This window comes from Bos taurus, chromosome 22 (genome assembly GCF_002263795.3).
Source record: "Bos taurus isolate L1 Dominette 01449 registration number 42190680 breed Hereford chromosome 22, ARS-UCD2.0, whole genome shotgun sequence".
Taxonomy (NCBI): Eukaryota; Metazoa; Chordata; class Mammalia; order Artiodactyla; family Bovidae; genus Bos; species Bos taurus.
Window position 1 is genome coordinate 50,841,541 of NC_037349.1, and position 25,411 is coordinate 50,866,951.

General features: G+C 51.6%; 3 protein-coding genes across 7 annotated transcripts; 2 read left to right on the forward strand and 1 right to left on the reverse strand.

The window, feature by feature from the left end:
- Positions 1–1,582: 1,582 nt before the first annotated feature.
- KLHDC8B (kelch domain containing 8B) lies at positions 1,583–22,180 on the reverse strand. Of its 4 annotated transcripts, XM_015459584.3 has the most exons (8): positions 21,903–22,180; positions 20,758–20,960; positions 18,098–19,522; positions 16,657–17,166; positions 15,435–15,599; positions 14,909–15,133; positions 14,706–14,807; positions 13,417–14,276 (listed from the first exon to the last, which is right to left on the reverse strand). In XM_015459584.3, exons 4-8 carry the CDS (start codon positions 17,030–17,032, stop codon positions 14,080–14,082), a joined length of 1,065 nt encoding a protein of 354 aa, XP_015315070.1. In that variant the 5' UTR covers positions 17,033–17,166; positions 18,098–19,522; positions 20,758–20,960; positions 21,903–22,180; the 3' UTR covers positions 13,417–14,079.
- Positions 4,727–12,720, forward strand: C22H3orf84 (chromosome 22 C3orf84 homolog). Its single transcript, NM_001077085.2, is given in 4 exon segments — positions 4,727–4,842; positions 6,696–6,809; positions 11,837–11,893; positions 12,300–12,720. Coding segments are annotated over 4 exon segments (615 nt in total). The 5' UTR covers positions 4,727–4,815; the 3' UTR covers positions 12,717–12,720.
- On the forward strand, positions 20,809–25,359 carry CCDC71 (coiled-coil domain containing 71). Of its 2 annotated transcripts, none has more exons than XM_059879568.1 (2): positions 20,809–20,972; positions 23,686–25,359. In XM_059879568.1, exons 1-2 carry the CDS (start codon positions 20,809–20,811, stop codon positions 25,094–25,096), a joined length of 1,575 nt encoding a protein of 524 aa, XP_059735551.1. In that variant the 3' UTR covers positions 25,097–25,359. The 2 variants fall into 2 exon arrangements, with proteins under 2 accessions (XP_059735551.1, NP_001039465.1); NM_001046000.1 differs by lacking the exon at positions 20,809–20,972 and adding an exon at positions 21,674–21,714.
- The last annotated feature ends 52 nt before the right edge of the window (positions 25,360–25,411 follow it).

Consider the following 25,411-nt stretch of genomic DNA (forward strand, 5'->3'; position numbering starts at 1 on the left):
ATAAAAGACTGGTACATAAAATGTATTTCAAAATATTCAACAATAGGAAAAAACTTTGAAGATAGAACACCTCTCCAGAGAAGATACACCGATGGCAAATAAACAGGAAAAATGTTCAACAGTGTATGTCATTAGAGAAACAAAATAAATAAACAAAAGATACCACTGTGCACCAGTTGTCCAAGTACTCAGTCATGTCTGACTCTTTGTGACCCCCATGGACTGTAGCACACCAGGTTTCCCTGTCCTTCACTATCTCCTGGAGTTTGCTCAAACTCAGGTCCGTTGAGTTGGTGATGCCATCCAGCCATCTCGTCCTCTGTCACCCCCTTCTCCTCTTGCCTTCAATCTTTCCCAGCAACAAAAAGAATTGCCAAAACCCAGAAGCTGGCAACACAAAATGCTGGTGAGGACGTGGAGCAACAGGAACTCTCATCCATTGCTGATGGGAATGCTGAATGTACAGCCACTTCAGAGTACGTTTTGACAGTTTCTTATAAAACTAAACTTATGGAGAAGGAAATGGCAATCCACGCCAGTATTCTTGCCTGGAGAATCCCATGGGTTGAGCCTGGTAGGCTACAGTCCATGGGGTCGCAAAGAGTCGAATACGACCGAGCGACTTCACTTCTTCATTGAACCTTAGAAATACAGACTGTAGTTGCTGAAAGTTTTCAGTATTTCTTGAAAAATAATGCAGTGATAGTCACACTGAGTAACTGTTGGAATCACACTGAGCTTAGGTAAAGTAGATTGTTTAGAATTTTTTTCCCCCTTTGTCATAGTCCCCTCCTGAGAGGTTTACCTGATAAAAATGAAAAGGTATATTGAAGTGATTGTAGGTCAGATCACTGCCACAGACATAGCTTTAATGGTAGGCCCACTTACTTTAAGCAGCATTTAACTGTGTGAAATTCTAACTCCATTAAAAGATCTGTTGATGTTGGCTGTCATAGAATTTGACTTGCATTAACGTCTAAGAGGTTCTGCTGAGAGAATAATTTTTATGTGTATCATTGTATTTATTAAATTTGGGAAAGAAACAGGAGGGAACGGCAGTTTGAATAAGTTTATTCTCTTTTGAGTTCTTAGAAGGATATCAGTATCCACAGGCCAATTTTTGACCCCAGGGTCATTTATTTTGGGTGTCCGCATTTCTGGATCATCTGTCTGCCCTGTCATTATGTCTGTGCTCAATGAATGCCAGGTAGTTTTGTATAACCACAAATGAAATGGAACTCAGATCAACTGTAAACAGAAAATAATAGTCATACACAGCATTTTGGAGTGAAATATAGCCAGATTTGAGTTAAAAAAAAAAAAAAAACTAAACTTACTCTTACCAATGATCCATCAATCATGCTCTTTGGTATTTACCCAAAAAAGTTGAAAATGTATGCATGCAGAAAAACCTGCACATAGATATTTATAACAGCTTTATTCATAATTGCCAAAACTTGGAAGCAACTGAGATTTCATCTTCAGTAGGTAAATGGATAAATAAACTGTAGTACATCCAGACAATGAAATATTATTCAGGACTAAGAAAGAGTTATCCATTAAGCTATGAAAAGACATGGAGGAAACTTAAATACATTTTATTTACTAAATGAAAGAGACCAATCTTGAAAAGGCTACCTACTGCAGGATTCCAACTGTATGACGTTCTGGAAAAGGCAAAACTATGAAGATAGTAAAAAGATCACTAGTTGCCAGGGCCTACAGTGGGCGGGAGGGTTGAATAAGTGAAGCACAGAGGATTTTTAGGGCAGTGAAACTATTGTGTATGATACTATTAGGTTGGTGCAAATGTTACTTCAGTTTTGGACTGTGAACTTTAAATCATAACTAGGCTCAGGCACATCTTTATTCATTGAAATAGGAGCCATTACAATCAACATAATTTTGCCAATAAGAAATGTGTGTTTATTCCTGTAGCATAAAAATCCATGCTTCAGGAATTGAGGAACTCTTGGAAAGCATTTTCTGCCTCCTGCTGGTTGTGGAAGCATTTTCCCTGCAAAAAGTTGTCAAGATGCTTGAAGTGGTAGTCAGTTGGCAAGAGGTCAGGTAAATATGGCCAATGAGGCAAAATTTCATAGCCCAAATTGTTCAGCTTTTGAAGCATTGTTTGTGTGATGTGCAGTCAGGTGCTGTGGAGAAGAATTGGACCCTTTCTGTTGACCATTGCCACAGGCATTGTAGGTTTTGGTGCATCTCATTGATTTGTTGAGAATACTTCTCAAATGTCATGGTTTCACTGGCATTCAGAAAGCTGTAGTGGATTAAACCATCAGCAGATCACCAAACAGGGATCATGACCTTTCTTTTGGTGCAAGTTTGGCTTTAAAAAGAGCTTTGGAGCTTCTTCTCGGTCCAGTCACTGAGCAGGTTGTTGCCAGTTGTCATATAAAATCCCACTTTTGTCACATGTCACAATCTGAGAAATGGTTTGTGGTTGTTGCATAGCATAAGAGAAGATGACCCTTCAAAACTATTTTTTTTTTAAATTTTCAGTCAACTCATGAGGCACCCACTTATCCAGCTTTTTCACCTTTCCAATTTGCCAAATGCCAAATGACCATAGATTGGTTAATGTTGAGTTCTTGGGCAACTTCTCGTGTAGTTGTGAGAAGATCAGCTTTGATGATTGCTCTTGGTTAGTAGTTACCAACTTCTGCTGGCCGACCAGTGTGCTCCTCATCCTCAAGGGTCTTGTCTCTTTTGCAAATCTTCTTAAACCACCACTGCACTGTACGTTCATTAGCAGTTCCTGGGCCAAATGCATCATTGATCTTGTGTCTGCTGCTTTACAAACCATTTTGAACTCGAGTTAGAAAATTGCTCGAATTTGCTTCTTATCTGACATCATTTCCCTGGTCTAAAATAAATATAAAATAAATGACAATAAGTCATTAGCAAAAACACATAAAGGAAGAAATACATATTAAAATGATGTATAACAACCACATTTATTTTAAAATGTATTCCAATATCAAATGGCAACTTTCAGCAATGCAAAACTTCAATTACTTTTGCACCAACCTAATATAATGGTGCATACACATCATTATGTATTATACATTTGTCCAAATCCATAGAAGGTAACTCACCAGAAGTGAACTCTAAGGTAATCTTTGGACTTTGGGTGATAATGATGCGTTGATCTTGGATCAACATTTATAATAAATGTACACATGTGTGGGAGCAGAAAGTATATGAGAAATCTGTGGACATTCTGCTCCATTTTTCAGAGAGCCTAAAATTAAAAGATTAAACCTATTTAAAAAAATAAATTATTAAAAAAAAGAGCAAGAGGAGAGATTTGGCACATCTACACAATGGAAAACTACTAAGCAATAAAAAGGAATAAACAGCTGACAGGTACAATGACATGGATAGTTCTCAAAATAATTATACTGAGTGAGAAGACAAATTCACAAAAGAACACATACTGAATGATTCCATTTACATAAAGTTCTAGAAAATGCAAATTAATCTATCATAATAGAAAGACAGCCTCAGCAGTTGCCTGAGGCCAATGAATGCCCTAGAGAAGGAATACCAATGGGCAAAAATAAAGTTGAGGGTGAAAGATATGCTTGCTTCTTGATCGTGGTTATGTTTCGTAGGTATATACATAAATCAAATTGTGTCAAATTATACAATTTTTTGTTTGTTTTTTTGGCCATATCTCACCTTTTGTGGGATCTTAGTTCCCTATGAGGGATTGAACCTGGGCCCTTGGCAGTGAAAGCGCCAACTCCTAACCACTGTACTGCCAGGGAATTCCCTCTACAACTACTTGACTTACCATTTTTAAGATTTATCTCTATGGATTCAAGTATCTGTAGCCGATTTATGGCAACTCCAATATTTTATTGTGTAATTATAGGCCAGTTTTCTCATTGTGCTCTAACCATTCAGCCTTTTTATAGTTCTTCCCCTATACAGATATAGCAATGAACTTCCTGTAGTTGTGAATACATGTGGGAGGGGATCTCCAGAGTAACTATACTAATAGGGTGGATTTTCTGGCTAGTAGGGCTTGTGCCAATGACACAAGCCCTACTGAGTGTTTCCCGTTGTTGAACTTTTCACTGGCACATTTTTAGAGGCTCATCACCAGCTTCTTCATGTTAGAAAAGGGAGTGAAATGTTCACATGCCTATGTTATAAATGAGAGAGAGAATAATCTGCCTAAGGCTAGCTTGGAATGGAACCATGGTGTCAGATATTTTCATGCTGCTGCTTTTGCTCCACCGTTATGCTCTCTCCTCCTTCACTTGGGACCTTGTAACATTGACCTGCCAACAGTTACTGTTCTCGGTTACCACAAACTCCTGAGAACTTGACGGAGCCTTATTCTGAAGCAGCATTTTTATCCTAAGAGCCACCAGTCCCTTTAGCATTGCTTCTGACTCCATGAAATATATTCTAAATTTATATCCCTGGCAGTATGGTTACAGTTTTAAAAATACAGGATTTGCCTCTAAAATGTTCTTTGCTATTTCATTGTGAGTTCATCAGACTCCACTGTGAAGCCTTATATGTTTCTATATATAAGAACTCTCCCAAGCTGAGAGGCAGGTTTTAGTGCTGAGGGGCAGGTTTCTCTTAAAGAGAAGAACAAAGCAGAAAGCACAAAGAGAGTAGCAGGCTGGGCACTGCCTCAACAATCAGGAGCATTGTGTAGTCACAACCTCCCTTTGTCACTAAGCAACAAGAAATTGACCTGCTGAGATGCTCCTTCTCCAGAAGTAGCCTGAAAAAGACAAGAGGAAAGTTTATCTTTTCTGCTCCTTTACCGGAAAGATGCAAAGTGCTTTAGTAGGCTCCTGGGTAAGAATGCACTTTACAATTAATCCTAGCCCCTGGCCCTGGGGTAGTACCTGAAATTTGAATGACTCAAGGGAGTAAAGTGAGAAGGGTTTTATCTAGCCTCCAGGCTAGAGGAGAACCCCCCAACTGCCCATTCTTGCTCTGCCTTTCTGTGGGCCCCCTAGAGCTGACCTATTCTTCCTGACACCATGCCCCCTTCCTTGTGTCCTGGTCTCAGGCCTTGATTAGGTGATCCTCTTAGTCCTCTTGCCACCCCATTTATTCCCAGTCTTTTGTTTGATCTTCCCAAACTTCTGTAGTTTGACTGCTCTCTAGACAGGGAACATCTTGAGAGTAAAGACTTTTTCCTTCTAGCCCTATGTCCCATGACTGGAATACAGTCAAGGCCCAGTAAATACTGTTGAAATAAACTGAATAGAGAGGAAGGTCTGACAGTAGTAGAAGGATGGACAGACAAGTTGGATGACCTAAGCCCTCAGTGGGATGAAAAGATAAGAAGCCTATTTTGATGGCCAGAGGCCAGCTTGGGACAGGTTCTTTCTGCTCAGGGCTGTGACTGTGGAGTGGGCTAGACAGACTATCCTCTCCAGGGAGCGCTGAGAACAATGAGGTCGGGCCACAGGACTTCCCTGGCAGGACATGGTCAACCATGTTGTAAGCCTCATGACATCAGTACAATACAGCTTCTTATACCCCTGATGGGTGCTCATTTCTGTCTTCTGCCAGTCCTTGTCTCTGAAATTCTCTCCAAAAGTATCCACTTTTGGTGAAGTACTTCTTTTGGGAAGTTCATCCGTTGTTCCAGTTTCAGATGGTGCACTATTCGCCCCAGAATAGCAAAGTGTGCGACAAACAGGTGTTCATGACTTTGTCAACAGGTGCAGAATATGGATCAATTTAATCTTTGCTCTTCAGGGACCTGTGATCTTTATTAATTCAGGGAGGACAAGGAAGGAAACTTCCTCTCAGATCCCTCAGGAAAGGACCTCACCACCAGATAGTGTCCCTGTTCTCAAAACTCTGCTCAGTGCTTCCTAAGTCACCCCAACTTAGAACCCATTTGGTTCCCTCCATTACTGAGGTCTTCCCTTGCTCTTAGAATCCATATTCCTAATCCAATCCAGGCCCTGTCCCTCCCTGACCGCCTCACTTCTCTTCGTCTTGCTCACAGTCTTTTTTAGTCAATAAGGCCTTTTTTTGTTGTTGTTTCTCTCTCTCTCTTTTTTTTTTTGGTTCTTCCAACACAAGTCTCTCTCTGCCTTCTGAATCTTTGCACTTGCAGTTCTCACACATAGGATGCTCTTTGACTGCTCCTTACGTGGCTGATTCCTCCTCACGTTCAGGTACCACCCCCATTGTCATGAGATGCTATCCCCTGCTGCCTGTCACTCTAGATCCAGTCATCAGGTTCTTTCTTTCCTGACTCTAGTCACTTGTCTTATTTCCTCCCTAGAAGAAAGGTTCACAGGAGCCGGGTCTTTCTGTCTTTTCACTGCTGCAGGTTGCCAGCCCATATTAGGATGCTCTAAAGAAAGAGACAGAGGAAGGAAGAGAGGAAGGAGAGGAAGGAGGGAAGGGAGACAGAGAGAGAAGGAGAGAGGGAGGTGAGAAGAAGAAAGGAAGGAATCCTTTGCTTACACACATAACCCTCCCAAGTTGCCCAGCACAGCTGAGGCCAACTGTTCTAATGATGGATGGAGACATTCCTCTGTTGGTTCCTCTCCAGGGTGTCCCTCCTCCTCTGATTCTTTTTATTCTGTCAGGAAAGCCCAGGAAAGGCTTCTAGCCTGGGAAGTCTGAGACTTGGGAGGGGGCTTTGGGTGGGCTTCACCCTCAAGCCTGCCTTGTTACAGCACAACAGTGGCTTCTATGGGCACTACAGAGGCCAATTCAGGAGTGACAGTGCTCGAGAATACCGCCTTGCAGCCAAGCCCCAGCCTCCAGCAGTGTTCCTGCAGCGCTGTCAGGTAGGAAGCAGCCCTGCAAGCAGCTGGGCCACATTCTGCTGCTCTCAGGCCGCAAGAGCAACATCCTCAGCCCAACCACAGCTGAACTGACACCCAAGGCCAGCCTATCCCCAGGACTTGCATGAGGCCTGGGCCCTTGTCCCTGAAATGTCAGATCTTCCCCTGACTGATAGGGTGCATAAGAGCTGGTACTGGGCTGGACAGTGCTGCTCACGCTCTTTCTAAATGGAGGAAGGATCAGGGCCAAGGTGGGATGGGTGATCATGGAGTGAGAGCCTCCAGAATCCAAGAAGTAAGCCTTGAGTTTTGCAGACAACTGTCCTTCAGCATGAATTCCTTGATGCCCTAAAAGTCAGTGGCCTAGCTCACAGTCAGCCTCATAGTCCAGGGGCTCAGGAATGAGAAGGAAGCCTCCTCTGATCAGGGGAACAGCATGAAAAGTGGCAGGTATCCACCCCCATGGGCTTCCTTAGTGCCTCCAAAGGTAAAGAATCTGCTTACAAGGCGGGAGACCCAAGTTTAATCCCTGGGTCGAGAAGATTCCCTGGAAAAGGGCATGGCAACCCACTCCAGTATTCTTGCCTGGAGACTCCCATGGACAGAGGGGCCTAGCAGGCTGCAGTCCATAGGGTCACACAGAGTCAGACACAACTGAAGCAATTTAGTTAGCACACACGCATGCACACATTCACCTCCATGTGTGATCAAGGAGGACTGGTAGGAGTGATGGCAGAAGTGGCCTAGAGTGGCTGCAAGAGGCTCCCGGATAACGAGAGGGGTGCTGGACTCCTATGCCCTCCATGCTTCCAGGCCTAGAGACAAGGAGAGAGCGCTGAGCGTCAGTGAGTGGCCCAACAGCAAAAAGCCCACTCAAAACGGGAGCACTCAGGAGTGCATTCATATACAGGGGTAGGTGTGGGGGCTTCAGGGGAAGGCAGTCTCACAGAGTGGTAACAACCAAGTGGCCAGTACTGCTGGGCCTGAAGGGGCAAGAGGAAGGCATGGCTTCTAGAACCCAGGAGAGAGTGGTGTGGAGAGGGCCATCCTGAGAGAAGTGGTAAGACACAGGCAAGGGAGGGCTGTCCTGAAAGGGAACCCAGAGAAGAAAAATCTCCTTCTTCTCCTCCATCTCCTCTCTGGCTTCCTTTCAGGTCCAAAGGAAGTCAGCCTGGTGAGAACTGAGTTCACATCAGACTCCTGGGAAAGAGCAGGGTGGAGGAGGGACCTGGAGGTGTGCCTGGAACCTGCCCCGCCCACTGCAGCTTCTTGCTTCCGGCCTCCAGCCAGGTCCTACTCGCTCCGCCATCTGGATTCGCTACAAATTGCTTTCCCAGGCCAGGAGCAGGGTCTTGGAGTCTGCCATGCCGCAGAGCCTGAGCTTCCTCACCGTGCTCAGTTGGAAGGGCTGTCTGTCACTGCGTACTGAGCCAGGCCCAAATGCGACTCCAGACTGCCAGTCTGGAGCCACCTCCCCCGAGAGAATGATGAGATCTGGGCAGCGCGGGGACAGAGGCAACCTGGGCACGTCCTGCTTGGTGTCTGTAGTAGCCCTCAGCGGTAGTTCTCATCCCAAAGACCTGAATGTCCTCTCAACCTGCCCCCCAAGAACAGAGTAGGGGACATATTTGGGGACCTGTTTTGATTAAAGTCAAGACTAGTTATATGCTGGCATTATCATCAACCCCAAATAGCATGATCTATGTGTCTTGGGCTTTAGGTTGTACAAATGCCAGGTCTCCTGACTCTAGATCTAAAGCTGTTTTAATTAGTGGAACTGCTCTGGGAAGGTGCGCATTTTTTTCCCCCTTATTTGCTGAGAGATGCCAGGTGTCAGCTAGCTGACTGCAGCTATTCTTGTTGAAAACCTTTCCAATATGTGGCATCCATTTACCTTTAGTTTGGGGCAGATATGAATTTTGTCATTCAGATGCAAGAAAATTCTTTTTTCTTTTTACTCTTTTTTTCTTCTAAACCAGATTAATTTATTTCTAGCCTTCACCTGCCTGACTCTTGGGAAATGTAATCCTGGGCTTATTTGTTCTCCAGGTCAGACCAGAATGCCAGGGCCTCATGGTTGGAGGCAGGTCCTGTCGTACCGTGATTGCTGTGTGTCCCTGTCTCTGCCCCATCCCCACCACACCTCAGTCTGCCACAGAGCTCCCCCCCCCAACTCAGTAGCCCCCTAACTGCATGCTGTTCAGCCTCCACAGGGCCTCCTAGCCCTCCCACAGGCAAACACTGACCCATCCAGGAAACCTACTTCTCCCCCAAGGGCTCTTCAGCTTGTATCCTAGCCCAAGCCCTACCTGCTCAGAGGCCATGGGCTTTACTACCCGAGTGGAAAAGGAGCCCTTGGTGGTTTAGAAGCAAAGATGCAGGTGAAATTCTCCTTGGGGACAAGAATACTCTGAACTGCCTGGGCGGAGAGGAAATGACTGCACTTTTCACCAGGCTCCCACAGTTGTGAGAATAAAACTCAAGTCAGTGGGAGTTGATAGATTATCCTGTCACTGTAAGAATAGTGAGTTTCCAAAGTCAGAGCTGCCTTCAACAGCCGAGGCATCCTCATTCTAGGGCTGTGTACAGTTCCATGGCTAAGGATAGAGATGCAGGAAGAATCGGGGGAGGGGGCAGTTGGAATATACCCCAGACCCCCAGATTTTTTAATTGAAATTTTTATTGAGATGACTGTAGATTCATAGGCAGTTGGAAGAAGTTGTAAAGAGAGATCCCTTTTATGACTCGCCCAGTTTCCTCAGTGGTAACATTTTGCAAATCTATAATAGACTATCACCATGAGGACATTGACACAGATGTAATTCACCTCTCTCATTCAAATTTCCCATTTGTGTGTATTAAGATCTATAAAGTCTTGGAATTCCCTCGTGGTCCAGTGGTTAGGACTCCATGCTGTCACTGCTGAGGGCCCGGGGTTCCATCTCTGGTTGGAGAGCAAAGACCCCACAAGCCATGTGGTGCATCAAAAAAAAATCTATAAAATCTTTTTTAAAAATAATTTTTATTGGAGTATAGTTGATTTACAATGTTGTGTTCCTGCTGTACAGCAAGGTGAATCCGTTACACATGTATATATATCCACTGTTTAGATTCTATTCCTATATAGGTCATTACAGAGTATTACTTAGAGTTCCCTGTGCTATATAGTAGGTTCTTTTTTAAAATAATATTATTTTAAAAAAACATTTATTTATTGGACTGTGCTGTGTCTTACAGCATGAAAGATCTTACTAAAAACAAAAAACCTTTGATCTTTATTGAAGCATGTGAAAGTGAAAGTCACTCAGTCGTGTCAGATTCTTTGCAACTATACAGTCCATGGAATTCTCCCAGCCAGAATACTGGAGTGGGTAGCTGTTCCCTTCTCCAGCGGATCTTCCCAACTGAGGGAGTGAACCCGGGTTTCCCACATTGCAGGTGGATTCTTTACCAGCTGAGCCACCAGGGAAGCCCATGAATACTAGAGTGGGTAACCTATCCCTTCTCCAGCAGATCTTCCTGACCCAGGAATTGAACCGGGGTCTCCTGTGTTGCAGGTGGATTCTTTACCAGCTGAGCTACCAGGGAAGCCCCTCACTGAAGCATGTGGGATCTTTAATTGTGGCATGGGAACTCTTAGTTCCCATGTGAGATCTCATTCCCTGACCACGGATTGAACCCAGGCCCCCTGCCTTGGGAGCTCAGAATCTTAGCCACTGAACCACCAGGGAGTCCCTGTCCTTGTTCATTGATTTAACAGCAAATATGTATTGAGCACAGTGCCAAGCTCGGTGCTGGAGTTACAGATGTGAGTAAGACAGACCTTACCCATGAGGCACTTGTGTTCTAGTCAGGGGCATCAGATGAATAGCAACATACATAGTCATACAATGTGTTAGAAGGTGAAAAATGCAGGGTTGGGGCGATGGAATTCTAGTGGTCAAGGAAAGCCTCCCAAGTAACAGGTGAGAGGGAGTCATGGCCAGCCAGGAGAAGAGTCCCAGGCAGAAGTAAGAGGTAGTTCAAAGGTGTGAGGTGGAAGTAGCTAGAGTGTTTGAGGAGCAGTGAGGATGCAGTGTGGCTGGAGGTAGTGAAGAAATCAATATCATGTGGGTCTCATGGACCACTATGATGACTTTGACTTTTATAAACTTGAGAAACTATTGATTTTTGGCAAACCAGGAGTGTGATCTGACTTACATATTAAGAGTTATTTTACCTGCTAAGAGTACAGTAGGCTGGAGGGGCAAGGCTGGAAGCAGGGACACCAAGTGGGAAGCTCTTGCAGTATTCAGGCATCAGAAGAATGTGGCTTAGACCAGAGAAGGCAGTGGCCATGATGAGAAGTAGTCTGATCTGGGTACATATTGAAGGAAGTATCAATAGGATTTCCTGGCCCACTGGATTCAGGGTATGAAAGAAAAGAATCAAGCGGCCTCTGGGGTGTTTGGCAAGATCTAACTGCCATGACCTGAGCTGGGGGAGCCTGTCAGTGGGGTGGTTTTGTGAAATGATCCAGAACCAAGACATGTGTTTGGAGATGTCTGTTAGACATTTACATGGAAATATGGAGCAGGCAGTTGGCTAATTAGTCTGAAGTTCAGGAGAGAGCTCAAGCTATCAAGAAAAATGTCAGTTTCCAGGTAGTATAATATTTAGGGCCAAGAGCCTGGGTCACTGATGAGACACTAAAAGAGGAGAGAGCTGGAGCCTAGTCGTGAACAATCTAGGGTTAAAGGCCCGGTGTGAAACTTAAAGTGCTGCCCCACTGATGAAGGATGTCCGGTAAGATGCCTCAGCCCCTCTCTCAATCAGAGACCCCAAAGCTTCTGCTTCAAGGGCAAGTGCTGGGATGAGATGTTCCAGGAATAAGCTGTTGCTTTAATTTGTATCTGCCTTTTCAAGGTGTTGGCAGTTTAGGGGTGGTGGCTCCTGGCAACTTCTCTCCATTATGGGACCTTCAAATAGCATATTAGGGACAGCTAAGCATCATTTTCCCCCATTCACCCTCTTTCTTTCTGTCTTTCAAGGAGCCACCACAGCAACACTTCTTCTCCAAGCATGACAACCGCACTTCCTTCGATAAGGTGAGTGCTGGAGAGAGGAAGAACAATGGGCAGCCCTCCAGCCTAGGTTGAAATTGAGGTAGGGTGGAGGGGATAAGACCTGGTGGGCAGAGCAGGCTCCTTTATCCAGAGGAGTGTTTGTCTGCCTGATAACCTCTTTCCTCTGGCAAACAGCCATTCCCCAAACAGAGGTCCCTCTGCTTTGGCTTCCTCCACATTTGCCTGAAAATGTGCAAATATCCTAGGGCCACTGACTTTCTGGGGCTCCATTCACTCTGGAATGGAAGGCATGGCTGGGATGCAGTTCAAAGAGTCTGGGGTACAGGCCAGGGAGGCCAGGCATCACCAGGCCTGCTGGGGTATAGGAGGGGCCCAAGGAATCACCTGGTGCCAAGACTGTGGGCTAAGGGCCCGTACCGTTGAGAAGGGCCCCTACTGCCTGCTGCAGGGAATCGGAAGGCGGAAAGACTTGGAGCGCCTGTGGCAGCAGCATACCTTCCTGCGCTGGGCACCCTGTGAACTGGAGTTGCGCCAGCCGCGGCCCCTCGAATCCTCCTACCAGACCGAATTCCGGTCAGGGCCAGGACTCGGGGACCTCCCCCAGCGCCTTGTCCACTTTGTGCAGATCCAGCCTCTCCGTGTTAACACCACCTACCAGCAGAATTTCTGCCAGCCATCCCGGGGTGGCCACTGTGGCAGCGACAACATGGGCCCCCAGACCCCAGTCACCAACCCACTGCCTGACCTCCCGGGGATCCCCAGACCCAAGCTGCTGCAGCATTATCTTCACGCTGGGGTCTCTGAGTGTCTAAACTGGTCCAGAACATTAAACAAGGATGGCTGACCCAGAGGTCTGTGCTTGCAGCCCAAGAGGTCTCAGAGGCTGGAGAACAGTAAGATGGGCCCTCCGCCTGCCTCCTGTGTTGCTTGTGCCGTGGCACCTTGTGCTAACAGCCCAGGCTAACGGTCCATGAGGGTTACCTTGGACACAGCATGTGGGTTCCAGGACCCCAAATCCGTTCTGGCCACAAACCCAACCATGAACCTCCTGCAATCAGTATGGTTGCAGGGAAAGCAGAGTCAGCAGTCCCTACTGGTGGGCAGCAAAGAGTGAAGGAGTAGGCCAGGGCTGGCAGCTTTGCTTCTTCTGGGAGGCTACTGCCTCCAGGGCATCTGGTGAGTGGCCACACTGCCATGCCTAAGAGATAGCTTCCCCACAGTTGGTACAGAGGGACCCAACCCCCACTGGACCCCCACCCCCACCACGGAGGTGATGCTGTGTGACATGGATCTGGAGATCATCTTAATTCTATGGTATTTGTTCTGTGAGCTCTAACACCCAGGGCAGTGGGAGAGGGTGGTCATCCAAGTCACAGAAGAGGAGCGCAGGCTTTGGTGGGGCTGAGACACACACCAGAACCCTTTGAGGGCTGAGGCCAGATCCTAAAGGCTCCTCTAGACCCTCATCCCTAGGAAAACTGAGGTCCCCAGAAGAGAGCCAGGGACACAGGGATAACATAGGAGTCCACAGCAGAGGCCACAAGCCGGAGTTAGCAGCACTTTTACTTCCACATCTGAACCCCCGTGTCCTCACAACAGCCCTGTGAGGTAGGCAGGGCAGGAAGGTCCCCGAGGTCCCCATTTACAGATGAGGATGCTGAGGCACAGAGAGGTGAAGTGACTTGCCCGAGGTCACACAGCCAGCAGTGTGAAGGGCCCACAGTCAATGTTCTTCTGGCCCTCTGGAGGTCCCCACATCGACGCCTACACCCCTCTGTGTTCCCGCCCTCTCTGAACTCTTCTGGGTCTACGGGGGCCTTCCAGGCAGGCTGACAGCGAAGAGTTTTCAGGAATAGCCATTGGGGTGGGCCTGATCAACTCCAGGCAGGCACCGAGCCGTGGGGCAGGAGGCCAATTCTGCCCTCTCCCACTTCCCAGTTGGTCAGAGGCCCAGTAATTTCCAGAGCAAGGGTGGAGCTGGGCATCATGGTCCACGAATGGATGGGAGTAAAGGTGGGTCGAAGGGTCTGGGTGTCCTGTGCTAAAAATGAAGGCCACCCCGACGGCCCAGGGGCAGCGTCTCAAGTGCCCCGGCCTGTGCCTCCCTCACCCCACAGAGCCACAGTGAGCTTTCTCAGCAGCGAAAGGAACCACAGACACCTGCTCCTGGCACAGAACTGCTCCTGTGGACAGGTCCCATCAGGCACTCAGACCCCATCGCGCAGACACAGGGCCTCCACAGCCTGACTGGGACCCTGGGCCACACCCCCGATGGCAAACAGCCGAGGCCCAGCCTGCAGGCTAGAACAGGAGCAGCGGGCTGTGGGCATAGCTGGCAGTGCCTCCCAGCGGCGCCGTGCCAGGCTGAAGCCCTCTACAGAGCCCAGGGGACACGGCTGGTTTCCTGCCAGAAGGAGACAGAGCATGTAAAGGGCACAGGCTGCAGCGGCTGTAGCTCGTTTGCTCCCTGAGCCCACAGCATGGCCCAGCATACGCTGCCCCAGGATGGGATACCCAAGGCCTTGCTACCCGTTGCCCCCACTTCATTACTCATTTATCTATTCATTCACATTCCTACTTCTCCATTCATTCAGTGGTCATTTGTCCTGTTTCTATCTTCTGGGCCCCTGCCGCTACAGAACCCACAGTTAGGTGCTGAGAGACACCCCAAAGGCTGAGCCAGGTAGACTACCCACTGACTGTTGGGAAAGGAAAACTCATAAAGTCCTGACCCCTGGAGTACCTAGAGAAGGGCAGGAGGTGGTGCTCATGCGGAGGGCTACTGCTTCCTGTCTCGGGCTCCCCTCCTATCCCAAGCCCCACAGAGACTTACCAAGGCCCCCAATGGCCACGACATGGTCCCCAAGCGAGCCGACCACAAAGTCAGCTCTCTTGTCCCTCATGCGCAGGCTGCGGGGCAGCTTGGTCCAGGAGCCTGCAGGAGAGGTGAGGAGGTGAGGGCTAGCCCCCTCACGCACTCTGCACCCCTCCATCCCATGGAGAGTGGGAGGGTAGCCCACACCAACCACTGCTCACCATGCTCCAGGTCGAACATCTCCACAGTGTTGACAAAGTGTGGGCGGGAGTAGAAATTGTGGGGCCCGGGCTGCTGCAGGCCACCCAGGCTAAAGACGCTGCCTTCGGCCATGGCACAGCCGGCAAAGGCCCGGCGGCTGGGCAGGCTTGGGTGTCGGGTCCAGGTACGGGCCTCCAGATCAAAGGCCTCAAAAGCAGTCACTGGGAGCTTGCCCTGGCGGCCCCCTGCCAATGGAATTGGGGCACCTGGGAGGCCCTTCTTTTACCAGGTTGCTGAGCCTTTACCACTGCCCGCCCTAGCCACCCATACCCAGCTGTGTGCATACCAGAGCATGGATCAACCCCAAAGATCCTTAGGCACTGGGCTTTGGTTTTCCAGCCTTAGCAGGCCCACTGAAAGAGCCTCAGAGCAACCCTGACTCAACCCAACAAAGCTGCTCTTGTCCCACCATTCCAGACTAACCTATAGGGATAAATTTGAAGCTTCTGGACTTCAAACCACTTTGGCACATCCCCAGGTCCTTACCCAGGACATAGATCTTGTTTCCATGCAGGAAGGTAGAGGCCCCATAGCAGGGTGTGGGCATCGAGGGCAGTGACAGCCAGCAGTCTCGGCGGGGTTCATACACCCGAACCTGGGCCTGGGGGGCTGTGTCAGGGCCCATTCCCCCCAGTGCATACACCATACCATCTGCAGAGAAAAGAGTAACACAGACTATCCCTGGGCCTGGCCACAGTCCTCCACCCTGACAATTGCCCTGGTCAGGCCTGGGGGTGGCTTGGGGCACACCTATTTATGGTACCCCTCTCTAGCAGCAGAAACCCTTCTGCCTTCGTGGTGTGGGGGCTGGGAGAGCTAGGATCCCCACTCTGGCCAGGCCCTCTTCAAGTGAAGAGCAGGAGGCAGTTGATCTAATTATAATCTGTCTCCGTCTCCCTGGAGACGCTATGGCAACCAAGTCTGGCATCCAAGCAGGACCGTGGTCAGACCTGGAGGCCACAAGGTGGGAATTACCATGGGGGAATTGGGGGGAGTGGTTTAAGCCAGGGGTGGGGGCCATATGGAGATCTGTTAAACAGAGAGCTCAGATTGGGGAGAGGGTGTGGGATCAGCTGGGGGACTGGGAGAAGGAGCCTGGGCCTGCAGGATGAGGGTCCTGTCCACGAGCCTCCTGCGAGCACTTTTGTACCCTGTCCTCTCACTAGAGAAGGTTCTTGCCCCGTGACAGCCTCAGAGTCAGCTGGGGGCAAGTCTGAGGGCCTCGGGGAGATGGCCAGTCAGCTAAGGGCTTCCATGGCAACTGCCTCCAGGCCAGCTTGGCTTTTGTCCATCTCCATCTCCCAGGTTTGTTTGTGTGGCGCGAGGAATTTAAGCACTCGCTGGGCTCTGAGCCAAGGCCCTGGTCCCCTCCTCCCCTCCCAGACTATTTATAACTATGGGAGCTATTGGGCCACCCCTTCTGGTCTCTCAGAGAGGAGGAATGGGGCAGGGAGGCGGCCTGGCCCTCCCGTCATGCTGGCGGCTAGCCAGGGCTCTGAGGCCCACCTCACAGCTGGAAAACTCAGTCAAGCCTGCTGCTGGCCCAGCTCAAAGCTGGGTAGGGAAGGCTACAGGAGGCAAATCCATGTCCAGAGCACCTAGGCAAAATGTACAGCTCCCACCCAGCCTCTGAAGGTAAAGGGACCAAGTCAGGAAAGAATGGAGGCTACTGGGGCACCTGACAGACCTTCCCTGGGAGGCGACTCACCTCTCTCCACAGTTGCAACCCCCATGGCAGCCTGAGGGAGAGTGGCCCGACGCTCCCAACGGCCCTCATCAGCCAGGAAGGCCTCCACAGCAGCTACTGGACTCTGGCCCTCATCCACACCGCCCACCACTAGCACCTGCTTGCCCAGTACCACAGCAGCCGCGCCAGCCCGGGCAGTGGGCAGGGGCGCCAGTGCCACCCACGTGTGCGAGGCCATATCCAATGTCTCGGCAGTGTCCAAAGGCAGTCCAGCCCGGCCACAGCCCCCCAACACAAGCAGGTGCCCATCCTGGAACGCCACTGTGCCATATACCCGGCAGGTGGGCATGGGTGGGAACACCTGCCAAGCAAAGGCCCGGCCTCCTCCTGTAGCCATGGTGTTCACCTATAGTGGCAGGCCATGCTATCTGCTCAGGCTGCAGGCCTCAGTGAAAGGCATGATGGGGCCTCATCTTGACTCTAAGGGGGCTATAAGGGAGTGTGGGGCCAGTCCAGGGACTTGGTCTTCACCTACAGAAGAGACGGAAAATGAAGAGTCAGAGCCACTGACCAGCCCCCCAGGATACTGATGAGCACCCTGGCCCCAAACTGCTTGGGAAAAGCAGAGGGAGGACCCACCCCCACTGGCTACCACACTGTTGTGGATTCCCTCCTGGAGTGGGAAGGAGGGCAGTCTCCCAATTACCCAGGCAATTTCCCCGCTTCCTCTGGGGCTTGAGGAACTCTCCTCCCATACCTTGCCCTCACCTAGCTGCTCCCTGGTTGAATCTAGGTCTAGGTGGGAGATAAAGTAACTAGAATAGGACTTTCCACACTAGCCCCGTTCCCTTCCCCTCAACAGTCCACACCCTGGTGCTCTGCATCGGTGGAGTTAGACTGGACCCTCCCCCTTACTGGCTTCCAGGGTGCTCTGGACAGCCACTGGGATCTCCCACCTACTGCCAAAGATCAGACTCGGTATCCTTACATCCCGTTTGAGAATCATCCCATAGAGTCCATCCATTCCTCAACAAAAGACCAAGATCAGGGTCCTGGAACCGGGAGGGGAGGGGCTGGAGGCCAGAGTCCCACATTTCGCTTCAAGGTCTATCCTCAGGGGTCTGCCCATGCCCCGTCCCCGGGGACCTGATGTCCGGAAAGGGGAGGAGGGTGATTTGGGGAACCTAGGAGCACTGCACTCTAGGTTCCCTGAGTCCAGGGCGTTGCCAGCAGAAATGGATAGCTGGACTTTACAGCAGACCCCCAAGTTCCCAGTCTTCTCCTTTTCCAAGGGGGGCCATATTCCTAGGACCCCTGGCGCCAGGGCCTCCTGGCCCCAAACTTCCAGCTCGGGTAACGGGGGCGGGTTGGGGGGGGAGGGGGGCGGGTCCTGACGAGCGTGTTTGGGGCTCTACACCCCGCGCCCCAAACTTCCCCTGAGCGCAGCTCCCGCGGGACTCACCGGCCCGGGCTCCGGCGCCGCCGGGCGCAGGGTCCACGGCTCTGGCTCCGCTGGTGCCGGCTCTGGCTGGGGCTGAGGCCGGGCTCCGGCGGGGTTCAGGCTCTGCTCCGGCGCGGGGCGGGGCTGGACGGGGTCCGCCCCTCGTCCCCCCTCGCGACTCGGGAAACCCTTCCCCCTGCTTTAACCCTGCACCTGCCGTGGCCGGAGCAGGGCGTACCGACCTATGGTCACCGGCACACGGGTGAACAGACAGACGGACACGTGGACACTGGGCCTGCCCAGGATTTGGGGTCCGACCTCGGGCAGCGGGGAGAAAGGAAGCGGCGATGGGCCTCACGACACGTGTAGAATGCGGGCGGTTCTGAGCGGGACCCAGCCTGGGAGCACCCGCGAAGGGTCCGACCGGGAGAACCTGGGGAATTAGGGAGCGGGCGCCCGCCCACCGCTACTGCGCTCTTAAGAGCCCACGACAGGCTTTGCGGCGGCGCCCCCTTGAGGCCTCTTAGGGAAAGGCCTGGGACTTGGCGGGGGCAATGGCTGGGTCTCCCTTCCCCAAGCTCGGACAGGGCACAGAAGAGGTTGTCTGATGCACATCGAGGCTAGCCGTGGGTGGAGGAGCAGAAGGTGCCAGCCTCAGTACTTGACAGGCCCTTCCACAGGTCTGGGTGGGGACAGTTTGTGTGGGGGAGTGTAACTGAGCAAAGGATGAAGAGTCAGAGGCCACAGACCTCCCAGTCAGGTCACTCTGGGCTTATCCCGTGGGGCCTAAGGCCTGGGCTACTCTGGGACCCAAGGCACTTTGTGACTGTCCATCCTCACGGTCCTGTGCCTGCCTCTAGCCAACTCGGGGGTCAGGCCAAAGCAAGTTGGTGTGACAGAGGCCGACCTACCTTAGACCCAGACCCTGGCTCATCCTATCTTCTCAGCATTAAGAGTACTGGCTGAGTCTGTGAGCTGGGGCCCATTTGTACAGGTCAGTGGTCACCTAAGAGCAGAGGTCCTCAGGGATGTTTGTGCTTGCTACCATCCTGTCCCTATTTTATAAACAGTCTGCCTCATTTTCCCCAGAAGCACACCTGGAGACTGAGACACAAATGCACATAGTTAATGTGGGCAATGAGGACAGGAAGCGCCAGCAGAAGAGTGGCAAGAAGACAGGGAAACCAGCCAATTAAGGGTGTGTCAAACAAGTTCCCACTCTGGGCAACAGGGACCAAATCCTGCTGGGGACTCTGGGAGCCAGCACAGAACATGGGCCTCACATTATTGTTCCAATCAGAGCAAGGGTTGCTAAGGTACTGATTCTCAAACCTCCATCAGAAATGGGCTGAGAGGAGCTCCGGGGCATGAATACCTTAGCCTGCCTTCTCCACGACCAGAGAGTCTTCAGTCCCTTTCAGGGCCTGGCAGATGAAGTTAGAGGGCCTGCAGGGAAATGGTGCCAAGGCTGGTTACAGATCCTGGTAGAAGGCTTCCATCCTCCCACTCCATTCTCTCAACATGCTCCTCACTCAAACCACTGGTACCTTCCTCCTCAGAGTATTCACACTCTCCTGCACACCCTCTCACATTTCTCACTATTCCCTTTCCAGGCCTCTTCCCCCTCTCCTTTCCAGCAATTAAGCACATGAAAGCGTCCTACCTTTAGCTCCCTCCCAGCACCCGAAGTCCCTCCAGTGTCCCCTTCCTTCCAATCAAACTCTTGAAGTCATCTTCTCTTACAGGTTCCACTGCCTTAACGTCAACCTTATATCTACTACCACTGGTCCTCAAAACTTGGTCTTGCCAAAGTCACCAGGGCACACCATAAAAAATGGGGGAGGGGCTCTGTGATCTTTTTCGTAACTGAAATTTTGCTGGCATCTTCAAAGCTTCACCCCTTGTAACCTTGGCTTTCTCCTGTTTCTTGTTCTGCCTCTTGGAGTCTTTTACAGGCCCTGCTTCCTCTCCCACCCTAGGAAGCGGCTCCTCAAGACCCAGCCTTAGCTTTCCTCCTTGGCACACAGACTCCCTCCTGGGGTGATCCCTTGAAGACCAGTGGCCTCCTTCACATCTAGATCTTCACCACATCTCTGCTTTGGTGGATATGGGTCTAGGGGCCATCACTCAGGGCTAGAAAAGATGCCAAATGGAGGGACTTCCCTCGTGGTCCAGTGGTTAAGAATCTGCCTTGCAAAGCAAGGAATACAGGTTCAATCACTGCTCAGGGTACTAAGATCCCACATGCCTCAGAGCAACTAAGCCCATGTGCCATAACCAGAGAGTCCATGCACCACAACAAGAGCATGACACAACGAAGATCCTGTGTGCCGGACACAAAGCTAAGACCTGACACAACTAAGACACAGCTAAGACCTGACACAGCCAAATAAATAGCTAAAAGATGCCAAGTGGAAAGCAAGGGCTGGATCCTGGGATGACCCTGAAGTCTCTTCAACCTCATCTCATCTGATCCCAGTCAGCATCCACCAGAGTCTAGGTCAAGTCAGACTTGGTCCTGATGAATGATCCCAGAGAGCTCCATCCCAGATATATTGGGTGCCAAGAGGCAGAAGGATCAGCCTCCCCTCAGAGAACTAGACCCCAGACCACTTTCCCTCAGCCATACCATTCCCCTAGTTCTAATGTCTGGAATGGATACAGACTGGGGATGGACCTACCCTTTTTTGTCCTCCATTTTGCACTGACTTCTAGACTGGACATCACTAGAGATGTATCCTCTTTTCGGGACACATCTAGGCCCATGCCATCCCTGGAGGCTGGGCTCTGCTTCTTCATGGAAGTGGATTCTGTTTACACAGGCCTGGCCCCACTTGCATACAGAGGGCAACACTGCTGGCTTTGGAGAAGCTGTGGAAGAGAACTTGGGCAGAAGGTGAGGCTGAATTAGTCCTAAGAATGAACAGTTAATTCTCAACCATGGATGGGGCAGAAATGGGGCTCACGCACAGTTGGGGACTGAGAGTGCTAAGGTGGGACTTCCTGATTGCACCCTCTGAAACCCTGGCCTTTGAGAGCCCACAATTTCCTTCTCTCTACCAACACAAGGGGACTAGAAGCATTGACTAGAGGAGCAGGAGAGTTTGCATTTCCTGCTGGATATATTGGCTATGCTTAAAGGCACAAAGGACCCCAACCACCAGGGCTGAGGTCCTGAGGTGCTTAGGGGCACAAGGTTAGGCCTAGGATGGAGTGTTTTTCTCTTTAGGGGTGCCCAGACCCCTCTGTATAGGCAGAGAAACATAGAGTAGCCAGAGGATCCTGGGGTTTTATGGGGAATGAGGAGGGCTATTAACCAGTGCCCAGATGAAGCATCCAGACACCCTCTGTGACTGCCCATAGGCTTCTAAAAGCACCTCTGCCCCTCACACTCCTGCACAGGCTCCCAAAGGTTTAGAGCGGTCCCTGCTGCCACCTCCTCCAGGAAGTCGTCTCTGGTTCCTATTCGTCCGGCTCCTAGACTTTGGGGGAAACGGGGGTCTCGGGGGGTCAAGGGTCATTAGGGCGGGCCAGGTCCCGGAAGCGGAAGCGCGGTGACTTCCGGTGCGCAGCAGGCGGCCATGTTGGATCAGCGAAGGCGGTGCAGAGGCGCGTCCTGGGTCCCCGCGGCGTCGCCGGTAGGTTGGGGCCGCGGGCCTAGCCACGCCGCGGAGGGGCCGTCCGCGAGGCGGCAGGGCGGTGGGCCGGGTGGCCGGCTCTTTCGGGACCAGCGCCCTCCGGTGGCCGGGATGAAACACCCCCCCCACCCCGTGCCCAGAGACCCCACCCTCGGGCTGTGCGACCCGGTCGGGCTCCCACTGCCTACCCGTACATTTCGCTGCCTCCAAGGTCCCCCGCGTCAGCTCTCGGCTTGGGCACCAGGAACGCGGACTCCCAACCTGAGGCCCCTGATCTTCCCTACCCCGGTTCCGCTTGGATGGGGCTGCTCTCGTCCCGCATTTGTCATCAGTTTCCCCTGCCGGCCCCAGGGATAGTTGAGAAGTCAAGGGTCGGGCTGCAGCCTCTGTTTTCCGGAGCCTTTTGGAAAGCCCAGAAGACCCCTCCCAAGGGCCCTGGCCAATCTGGGCGGAAGAGCCCCAATTTACCCACAACATCCTTATTGTACAGTTCACAGTTCTGGGAACTACCCCCCTTGGCGGGGGTGGGGGTGGGGTAATAAAAGAACCAAAGTCATGTACAGGGACTGTACTTGGAGAATGGCCTCCGGAGAGGGGAAGTGCCTGAGACACCTGAGGATCCAAGAATATTTCCAAACAAAGGGCCCCAGGGCACTTCCTCCAGGGAGTTCTGAAACTTCTGCTCCATTAGGGTGGAGGAGGAAGCTGCACAGACGCACCTCCTGGCTCCAGGGACCTGCCTGATCCCAGCTGATCTTTTAATGCTCCTGTGCAGCTGCGGAGCTCCCTCTGGGACCCCTCAGTGCCGGATTGGGCTAGATTATTAGTCCTGATTGACGGCCTGCAGCTTCTTCAGAGAAGCCTGGGACAACTTGGTTCTTGCCAGAAGCTCCAAATGGGCAGTATCAGATCTCTTGGGCCCACTTTATTAAGCATCTTACTTGGAGTCTGTGGCTCCCACTGTCAGACTTTGTGCTCTTGGTCTGGCTGCCTGGCCCCAGGCTGCCTGATTGTCTAGTTGTTGTTCAGTCAGTTAGTCGTGTCCAACTCTTTGAGACCTCATGGACTGCAGCACGCCAGGCTTCCCTGTCCTTCATCTTCAGAAGCTTGCTCAAACTCAAGTCCTTTGATTGTCTAGAGATAATTTATTAGTACCTGCTACTCATCATCTTTTTCCTTTCTGTTGAAGGAGAGGCTGGCTCTTTCTCTGGGGTTGCTCTCCATGGCTCTAGTGCTAGGAATTGTACCTCTGAGTGCCTTGGCTGGGAACTCTGAAAGCCAGAAATGGTCATGAATTTGGGGTGTGAGTCTGGGCCCTTAGGCTGACATTCAAGCAGCGTTCAAAGCTTGAACTGCACTGCTTTCCCTGCCTTTTCCAGCTGACCCTCCCAGCCCTGACCACAGATTCAAGTCACAGCAGGTTTGCCCTACTCTTTCTCATTTCGGAGCCATTGCATTGGCTGTTCCCCCTTTTGTACCATCTCCACGTGGTCCTTTCATGTTCATCACTCACATGCCACATGGATATTCCTCTCGGGAATCCTTCCGTTGGCAAGCTGAGCTGTATGCCAGTGTGCGTCCCAAGAACCTTAAGGGTATCTGTATCTTGCCTTCTATACAGGGCTCCTGGCAGACAGAGGTATTTACCTGTATTCCCAGTGTTGAGTTTAGTACTAGGATTTTGGCCAAACTCAGATCTTTCCAGGGGCCCAGCAGTAGGTTGGATAGCTCTGATTATGGGCATGTATCCTGAAGAAACTGTTTGACCCATATGAGTTCACCACCTACCTCCCAACGCACGCTTCACCTTGGTAGGTGGAAAAGCTTGAGGTTTTGCTCTATGGAGTGTTTGTCACACTCTGACCAGGCCCCTGTGTGTCCATGGATATTATGAATGCTGGCCCTGATTGACCTGTCTGTCCTGGCCCCTCTCATGGTGCCCTTCTTGACTCTCTTCCTCTTGCCTTGGAGGTGCCAGCTGCTGGTTTGTGGATCCCCAGACAGACCTGTAGTGCCTAATGCCATGAGCGTGGTGGTGCAGCATGTGGAGGAGAAAGCTGTGCACTCCTGGTCACGGATCTCCACGGCGGGGAAGAAGGCCTTGGAGGAAGCGCTGCTTGTCTTCAACCCCATGAGCCAGGATCTCAGTGCCACTGAGGCCCAGCTTGTGGCCTTCCTGCAGGGCCTGCGGGATGATGGCTTCCAGCCTACTATCCTGCGCAGCGGCGATGTCTATGGCTATAGTTCGTGCACAGCCAACCCTCCAAGCCAGACAAAACTTCAGGCTCGTGCCCCCACCCCAGCTGCCACATCACCTCCAGCCAGTGCTCCCCAAACTGCCGTGCGGCTGCCTGCGGGCCGGGCCACGCTGCTCCCCATGCCACTGTCTGGCAGGCTGGCCAAAGCGTCCACCCCAGGCCTCGCCAAGCATGCTACCACCAACCTGCTGCTGAGCTCCCTGAAGCAATCAAGTGCCGGCCGTGCCCAGGGTGCGGCGGTGGGCTTTCCCACCCACCTCTACCCAGGTGTTTACCCTGCCATGCGACTCTCCGTTGTCCTTGAGGCCCTAGTTCCCATCAAAACTCCTGTGGCCTGCTTGGGTGCCAAACCCAAGGCGCAATCACTGCAGCTGTCACTTGGGGACTCCCCCCTGAAGGTGAGGAAAGGTCCAGGGAAGAGGCTGGGGAATGCCCAGCTCAAAGCTCCCAGAAAAGCCACAAGCAAGGGCTCCAAGTGTCTGGCTCAAAGAGGCCCCAGGTCTGGACCCCGACAAGGCGCTGGGCTCCAGAGCAAGACCTGCAAAGTCACTGGGTCTCTCGGTGGCCCACGAGTGAAAGATGGCGGTGCTCTGGGCACGAAAGCGGCTCAGGCCAAAGCTGCCTGTGCCCAGGCCAAGGTGGCTCAAACACAGGCCACAGCCACCCAGGCCCGGGCCAAAGCCAAGGCTGTGCGGGCCAGGGCCAAGGCTAAGGCAGCTCGGATCAAGGCCAGAGAAGTGCGGGCCAGGGCCAAGGCCAAAGCAGTGCAGGCCAAGGCAAAGGTGGCTCGGACCCAGCCCAGGGGCAGGGGCAGGCCAAAAGGGTCTATTCAGGGCAGGACTGCAAGGAGGAGCCGGAAAAGCCGCCCTGAGACTGTGGGGCAGAAGAGGAAAAGAACAGAGGAAGCAAAGGACCTTTCTCCCCGCAAGAGAACACGGCTTGGGCCCCGATCCCCTAAGGTGCAGCTCGGACCTGGAACAGCAAGGCTGCTGAAGTTCAGGGCCATCAAGGTGGACAGACTGGCCTCAGATGACGAGGTGCGGCAGCAGGCTCAGCGGATCCTCCGTGTGAACCTTTCCCCTGTAATACGACTGCAGCCTTTGCCACCACACTCAGCACCCTGACTCCTTGACACAGCAGTGTTTGGGGAAACCAAGCCCTGTTGTGTGTGTGGCCAGCGACACAGTGTGCAATGCACATGGATTCCACAAGCCCGAGGACTCCGGGTGCCTCTCCAGGGCCCTGAGGGCCACTGACCTCCTTGCAGAGACTGGAGGAGGTGGGGTGGGCGGGCAGACGGGAGGGGCGGTCTCATGGCGCAGTGCACTGTGATTTATTCTTCAAGTTGTATGTCTGCTGTCCACCTATCACGTTTTATACCTTTCCACCTTCCAGTCTCCCCGCCTGCCCTTTCTGGTCTTTTTCGCATATGTGACTGC

Bases quoted from the DNA above. Each gene is read 5' to 3' on its own strand.
- KLHDC8B (XM_015459584.3), bottom strand. From the start codon at position 17,032: ATGGCTACAGGAGGAGGCCGGGCCTTTGCTTGGCAGGTGTTCCCACCC. The intron at 15,600-16,656 runs GTGAGTCGCCTC...TTTTCTCTGCAG, and splicing joins GGTTGCAACTGTGGAGAGAG to ATGGTATGGTGTATGCACTG. The intron at 14,277-14,705 runs GTAAGTCTCTGT...TCCTTCTGGCAG, and splicing joins CGTGGCCATTGGGGGCCTTG to GAAACCAGCCGTGTCCCCTG.
- CCDC71 (XM_059879568.1), top strand. From the start codon at position 20,809: ATGTATCCTCTTTTCGGGACACATCTAGGCCCATGCCATCCCTGGAGG. The intron at 20,973-23,685 runs GTGAGGCTGAAT...CTTGCCTTGGAG, and splicing joins GAAGAGAACTTGGGCAGAAG to GTGCCAGCTGCTGGTTTGTG.